Source organism: Ipomoea nil, unplaced genomic scaffold, assembly GCF_001879475.1.
Source record: "Ipomoea nil cultivar Tokyo-kokei standard unplaced genomic scaffold, Asagao_1.1 scaffold3069, whole genome shotgun sequence".
NCBI classification, from domain to species: domain Eukaryota; kingdom Viridiplantae; phylum Streptophyta; class Magnoliopsida; order Solanales; family Convolvulaceae; genus Ipomoea; species Ipomoea nil.
Window position 1 is genome coordinate 409,318 of NW_017619497.1, and position 8,141 is coordinate 417,458.

General features: G+C 42.4%; 1 protein-coding gene across 1 annotated transcript; it reads right to left on the bottom strand.

Moving 5' to 3' along the window:
* Window positions 1-7,255: 7,255 nt before the first annotated feature.
* Window positions 7,256-7,861, bottom strand: LOC109164721. Its single transcript, XM_019313268.1, has one exon. It carries the CDS (start codon window positions 7,859-7,861, stop codon window positions 7,256-7,258), a length of 606 nt encoding a protein of 201 aa, XP_019168813.1.
* Between the last annotated feature and the right edge of the window lie 280 nt (window positions 7,862-8,141).

The following is an 8,141-nucleotide window of genomic DNA, read 5'->3' on the forward strand; positions in this document are numbered from 1 at the left end:
TGAATGTTTCAGACTTGCTGCAGCTTGTATCAGCCATTCCCATATCACATTCTGATCCTACATCCTCATCAAAGTCATCAAAATTTCTTGAGTTCAATTCAACTGAAGCACTAGGTTCAGACTTCCGAGAAGACCCTCCTGTTGCTTTTCCATCTAACCGATCCTTCAACAGACCCCTAATCTGTGCCTTTACGAAGTCAACCATGGATTTAACCTCCCTTGTGCCTTGATAATCCACAGGCTGCTTTCCAGGTACAAGAACCTTAATGGTAGGAAAGCCTTTAATGCCATATTCCTTAGCAAGGGACCTGTGAGCATCGGCATCTAATGCTGCTACGGTAGCGACGCCTTCCAAGACGGAAGCAACCTTCTCATACGTGAGTGTTAACGCCTTACTGTGGCCACACCACGGGGCAAAGAACTCTACCAGCACTACGCCATTAGAATTCAGAACCTTAGACTTAAAATTGGAAGGATTTAACTGAAGAACGGGAATGGAGGGGCCATATAGAGCATCAACAGTTGTGATCAGTGTAACTAACAACGGTGACAATGGTAGAAACCTCGCCAATCGTTCCATTTGATCTCTTCCTAATTCCTTTGCTGTTGGAGATAGAGTGATCCAAGACGTCCGACGAACTACTTGAATCGCCTTCCTCTGTGGAACGGCTGTGGAGGTCTGTTGCTCCGAACTCAGATTCCTCTGCGGAATCGTTGCGATGCTGATCGAGCTGGCGATCGAGCGATCAGATTATCCACACCTTCTGGATTTTGGCTTCTCTGCCGCTGCGAATTCAGATTCCTTTGCGGAATCGTTGCTGATGCTGATCGGACTGGAGATCGAGCGATCGGAATTGACGGACATCCTTGGATCGCCTTCCGCTGCGGATCGGCTACGGACATCTGCTGCTCCGAACTCGAAATCCTTTGCGGATTAACTAGGATTGCACAGGGGCTATCGTTGCTGTTGATAATCAAAGGATTGTCTACTTCCTCGACGTAGTTCCTCTGATCTTGTGGTGAGAGATTCCTCTGCCGAATCGTAGGATTTTGATGAACTGGCGATTCAGATGTTGGCGTCGCTTCATTGACTTTTCCGGCACCGGAAAGTGCAGCAGCGTAGGTGAACTTCCGCTGCTCTGATACCATGTTGGAATAAGGGACTACATGATTGAATGAGAAGCAGAGAGAACAGATTGAAGAAGAAGAAGAAGATTGTATATTTCTGATATTCAAAGTATGCAATTACAGAGAAGACAAAGAGTTTATATATGAAGCGCTTGAAACAGAAAGATTAGGAGGATTAGACAATAATAGCCCTATGCTATTTATTTTTATCCTCCAACAATAACATCATAATTTGGCTTTATGGTCCCATAGGAGTTTTATCGCTTTAAGTTAGTTTTTCAATGCTACTGAAGCACCTCAATTGGACCTTTCTATATCAAGTTATGATCAAAAGACCGAGCAAGTGCTTTTTTGGGCGAAAAATCAATGTTGTACACTTTTGTTTTGCTTTTATATTGGTTTGCCAACATTAAAAGGACCTTCCAAAACACATCAAAAGCTAGTCAAATCATATATAAGGGTATCGTTGAATGAAAATATAACAAATTTTAATAATTTAAGCTAAAAAACAATTAAGACAAGCCAAAAGTTAATTAAAAAAAAAAGTTATGAACTAAAGTGTGTAAATTTATGCCTTATCAAAGAATATTATTATAATCGGTGAAAATTGGCCGAAAAAATTTAAATCTTTTAAAATTTTTTATTCATGAGAGCAAAATAGTCTTTTTAATTAAGTTGTTTCTTCTTCTTCGCATTCATGAGCTACGGCTAACAGTTGTCTCTGCTTCCAAGAAAGAACAGCTCCAAGTATCGAAGCCCCAGGTTCAGAAGCAAGGTATGATTTTTATCCTCAGCTTTTTCTTTATGTCTACTGCGCATTTCTTGATTCATTTTTCCCAGATCGCACGGTATAAAGCTCTATAGGAGATCTAAACTCCCAGAAATATTCTTCTCCCTATTCTAGCCACAACCATCCTCCCAATTCCAGCCACGACCAAAACATAATTGTAGTATTGGTTGTGGTCCTGTGGGTGATGGTTTATTTATAGTGTTGAAGTAGGTGTAGATGTTCGTGTAAATATTGATTCTGAATTTTAAATTTATCTCCAATCAATTAATGTTATAAACATAACATAATTATTGCAATGTTAATTCTCAATTATGGATCAACAATTATTACTCAAATTAATTTTGTGAATTACTCTCCTATCCACTAAAATCTTTTTGTTTATTATTCACTTTGATTTTCTTTTCATCTTTATTTAATTATTTATGATGATTATGATTGGGGAAAAATTTTCCCTAATCATTTTGTTTTGCTTCATTCATAAGTGAGCTCAGTAAATTCACATTTGGCAATGGAAGACGTAATCTACAAAACATATATCATATCATATGTTCTCGTATACATTCATAATATCACATGTTTATAGCAAAAATTAGGAATTTGACATCTTCTAGATGCATTCAAACTTTCAAAGAAGAAGTTGAAAGGTAAAGTCTGAAAGAACAAATTAACTTTTCGAAAACACACAAGAGACCATAAAAATGACTTTTCGAGTATTCAACTTTTCGGCATAAAACAAAATATCCTTTCGGATCCATGCAAGGAAAACATAATTTTTCATTTTCAAACATGAAAACATTTTGAAGCATTGCAACATTTCGAATACCATGCTCATATTGCAGCAATATATATAACAAAAATATTTATGTAAAATTTAACAACAACATCTATGCAGTTTGATATGAATGTTCTTATGTGCAGCATATATTATCAACATGGTGTACAACATTGTATATACGAAAAATTACTTCTATTTACACAAACATATATATCACATACTTTCTTCCGATTCAAAAAATCAAAATAAAATTAGAAATCCATATTCAAGAATTTGCAAGCATATATACGAATCATATGAACATGTGCAATATAAACCATGTATTATACAAGTCCTATGAATATGCTTGCCTAATATTTTTTGAAGGTCAATCTTGCGATTGTATTAATGAATCAAAGCCGAAATAGCGTCAGGTGGGATAGCATCCCAGTACATAGCTTGATCCTGCGTAAATGCTAACGTAGCTAAAGTATGCGCATGTAAATTAACCTGTCTAGAGATGTAATCCAAAGTAATACGATTAAATAAAGACATAAACGCGCGTTCTACACTGGTCAATCGTGACCCCAACGTACGAATGGATCGGCGTGTGATGGTGTCGGATAATCGTAGCCAATTCCATGCAATCCGTGAGTAAACTTACTGATGTGTTGTTTCGTTCAAGTAGCCAGGATAGTGCTTCCTTGTATGTCTGGGCCTCCGCCATAAGTGGTGAAAAACAAATCGGTAAATTGCCATTCCTTGCTGCCACAAAAGATCCATCTGGCGCTATTATTATCATGCCGTACGTAGCCTCGCCCGTGTCGTGCCGGAAACCCGCGTCTACATAACACCGTAGACCGCCCTCCCCTGTACCGTTCAAGTGCTCCGCTGCCGCTGCCAGCTCGGTTCGGCGGACATGGGCAGCGCCGTATGCCTGTAGTGCTACGGTGGCTGCTCTGGCTAATTGGGCAGGCCGCATCATTGATCCCTTCCAGACAGCTGAATTCCGGGTTCTCCAAATATAATATAATAATGCTACCATTAACTGGGTCTGCTCCTCCGTTAAGACCGTCATAGCCCCTTTTAGCCATGTTGTAAAAGAGTCTGCAATAATATTAGTAATAGGCAATTGTGTTATATTCCAAACAAGTCTAGAATATTCACAGAGTACTAAAGCATGCATCACATCTTCATGATCTAAACCACACATTGGGCATGTTGGGTCCACCTCAACCCTTTTAAATATCAAGTTAAGGGTTGTTGGCAAAATGTCACATATGGCTCTCCACAAGAAAGTTTTCCACTTGGGGGGACTTTTATTTTCCACATTGCAACCCATTTATCAAAATTTGCTGGGTTATTCTCATAATCACCCACAATATGCCTATAGGCATTCTTTACTGTATATGTCCCCTTGGGGTCACTCATCCAATACCCTGAGTCCTCATACTCAGGACTCACAGGGATCATATTTATTCGCTCCACATCTTCAGGAATAAATAAGTCAGACAAGATATGTGGATCCCAGGTATGAGTCTGTAAATCAATTAATCCTGCAACTCGTGCCTCTCTCAATTGCTGTGGCATTTCTGTTTGAATCAACGGGCTAGGATTATCTCGTAACCACGGATGTCCCCATATTAAAGTTGTCTGCCCATTCCCAATTCTCCTTCGCACCCCTGAGACTACCATTGCATGAGCTGCCATTATACTTCTCCAACAGTAACTTGGGCAATTACCAATAGTTGCATCTGTAAAACTAGTTGTGGGATAATACCTTGCCTTATAAAATTTAGCCACGAGTGATCCTGGGTCCGTCAAAATACGCCATGCCTGTTTACCCAGCATAGCTAGATTAAAAGCCCTTAGTTCTTTAAAACCCATACCACCATACTTCTTTGGTATGGACAACCTGTCCCATGCCTTCCAATGTATTCCCCTTTCTCTTCCATTCCCCACCAATATTTATTCATAGTTCGCTCAATTGACTGACAAACTGTCACAGGTAACAAAAAAACACTCATCGAATAGGTAGGCATAGATTGCGCTACACTTTTCAATAACACTTCCTTACCAGCCTGAGAAAGCAACTTTTTACTCCACGAACCAATTCGTTGCATGATCTTTTCCTCCACATACGAAAAAACAGCTCTCTTATTTCTCCCAACAAAGGAAGGTAGGCCCAAATATTTTCCAAAATTGGGTGCTTGCACCACCCCCAGACAATCCGCTATCTGCACCCTGTCAGCCTCCTGGGTATTTCTGCTAAAACATATATTAGATTTATTATAATTCACCACCTGGCCTGACAATTTCTCATACCTTGCAAGGCACTGCCTTATAACTCCCGCCTCTTGGATATTTGCTTTAAAAAATAGGAGACTATCATCCGCAAAAAATAGGTGCGATACAGGTGGCGCCCCCCTTGCAACTCTGCACCCATGTATTGAGCCTGCCAACTGTTCATACTGTAATACCATCGAGAGAGCCTCTGCACAAATAATAAATAAATACGGAGAGAGAGGGTCTCCCTGCCTGAGTCCCCTGGTTGCTTTTACGTGCCCCTACTATACCATTAACCATTACAGTATAATTAACCGTCTTTACACACAGCATAATGAGCTTTATCCACTTCTCACTAAAACCCATAACAGTCAGCATCCTTTCAAGAAAGTTCCACTCCATTCTGTCATAGGCTTTTGACATATCTAACTTTAAAGCACTCCACCCCACTCTACCACATTGCTTTCTATTCAGATAATGCCCCACCTCTGCTGCTACTAGAATGTTGTCAGTGATTAGCCTTCCTGGGATAAAAGCACTCTGGGATTCTGATATTAATCCTCCCATTAGTGTTTTCATCCTATTTGCTATCATCTTGGCCATAATTCTGTAAATGACATTACTCAATGCAATCGGCTTTAAATCTGCAACTGTCTCAGGCAACTCCTTCTTCGGTATCAAAACAATGTTAGTATCATTCAATCCCTCGGGGAATACACAGGAATTCAAAGCATTCGTTATAAAGCCAGATACATCTTCTCCCACTATCCCCCAAAACTGCTGGTAAAAACCCGGGTTTAACCCATCCGGACCCGGTGCCTTATCCGGATATATTGAAAAGAGAGCCTCTTTAACCTCATTAGTTTCAAAAGGGCGGTCAAACATCACATTCTGTTCTAACGTTACTCGTGGGGCTAGGACCCCAAAAAGTGGATCATCACAACTCAATCCACTAGAGGCAAAAATATTGTCAAAATAATTTTGTATAGCAGCATGCATATCATCCCCCTCCACCCAGTTACCAGCATTACATTTAATACTAGAAATAAAATTCTTTTTCCTACGTGCAGAGGCATACCTGTGATAAAATTTTGTATTCGTATCAGCCCCGCGTAGCCAGTGCTGCTTAGCTCGCTACCTCCAGAACACATCCTCCTGGGCCTCGATTCGTTTCAGGGAATTCTCAATCTGTTGGTACTCAGCTAGCGCTACCAAATCTCGTCTATCTCGTATGGCATCCTGCCTCTGCTGTAGCTGGTTAATTCGTTTCCCGAATTTATGAAACTGGTCACCCCCCACCGCATTAATTTTTCTCCACACAACTGCTGGCAATGCAGCAATCCCTCCGTCTTCCCCTCCTGCCAGGCCGTTTCTACTACTTCTTTGCACCCCTCATCTAATAGCCAAGCCATTTCAAACCTGAATCTCCGCGGCCCCCTTCCCCTTGGCATGCAAATAGCATTAATACTGAGGAAAATGATCGAGTGATCCGAGGCCCGGGTTCGAATATTCTCCAACCATGCATTCTCATTGAGCAGACCTCAATCATTCGTTATTAAAGCCTTGTCCAACCTTTCCTCTATCCAGTTCGGCGTCCCCTTCCCCTTCTGCCACGTAAATTGGTGGCCTCTCATTGGCATTTGCATCAAACCACAGTCATCCACAGCATCTCCGAAACCCCGTAACAGACTATTAGGATACGGATTTCCCCCCTTCTTCTCATGCTGATATAGGAGATTATTAAAGTCTCCTATCACCACCCAGGGCAATAAGGATCTAGTCTTCAGAGTACCAAGCAAATCCCATGTCTCCTCCCGCCTACCACGCTCGGGGATACCATAGATACATGTCATGCGCCATAACTTATTAAACAAGCTTACTTCCACATCAATATGACTCTGCGAGTAGCTTAAAAGCCTCACCGTATTATTCTTCTTCCATAAGAGCGTCATTCCTCCACTCAAACCATCATTATCAACATAAAACAAACCTTCATACCCAAGCGTAACCCGGATCCGTTCTGCATGTATCCATGGTACCTTGGTCTCCATCAAGAACACAAAATCCGGCTTCTTACTGGACGCTAGGCCCACAATCTGTCGAACTGTGCGTGGATTGCCCAAGCCACGACAGTTCTAGCTCAACGTACTTATGATGATGGGCGGGGCTGAGCACCAGCTCCCGCCATGGACAAGCTTTTTGAACCAGCCGCAATTGTTACCTCATCGTTTCCACTATCTTCTCCCCCCTCCGTCCCATGCCTGCGTCGCTTTGCCGTAACCACCACCACCTCATCCTCAGACATACTCGTGGGTGTGACACCCCCACTCCCTTGTCCCCCCATCTACCACACGTAGCTTGACTCCCAATGGTCGTGGTTTCCCGCCAACCGGAACAAGCCAGCTATCCCCAACCGCTCTAGGAGCGCTCCGGGATCCACCAGCTCGCATATCCGGGCAGTACAGGTACCTTTCCACCGGAATTCCAGCCTCCCTAGCGTGTATACAGAAAGTATGCAAGTGACCCATACAACCACAAAAGTAGCAAAACTTATGCAGCCGTTCATACCTAAAATTTACCCATGTTGTAGTCCCATCTCTCTTCGTCAACCTCATCCTTCTTCTGAGTGGCCTATCAACCGAGATTGACACCCGAATACGGTGAAACATTAGCCATGGCGCCCCTTCAAATCGGTCATCATGTTTAACAAAAGAGCCCAAAAAATTCCCTGCCTGTTCCAGAATTGTATGCGACGTGTACCCCTTTGGCATATCATGCAACTGTACCCACATGTCAATCATATCCAACTCTACATCCACAGGATTTACCCCATCCAACACCTCTCGACACACAAGAGCATTATTCTCAAAAGCCCAGGGTCCCCCATTCAGCACGTATTCCATATCCGTATTATGGAAAAAAAACAAATAAGAACAAACCCCTTTGAATCTCCGTTACCTGTACTCCACGTACCGGTTGCCAAACAGACGCTAGAACCTGCCTCATAAAGTCCAGTTTTATCATCTTCTGCGTCAAAAACCGCCCGACAATCCTCCATGTCTCCTCCTCCTCTTCCCCATCACCCTCTACCACCACATCTCCACCTTCCGGCATAAACACCGCCCCCTCCTCCTCCATCAACGCCATCTCCGCCCACCTATCCGTCAACTCCGCCACACCCCC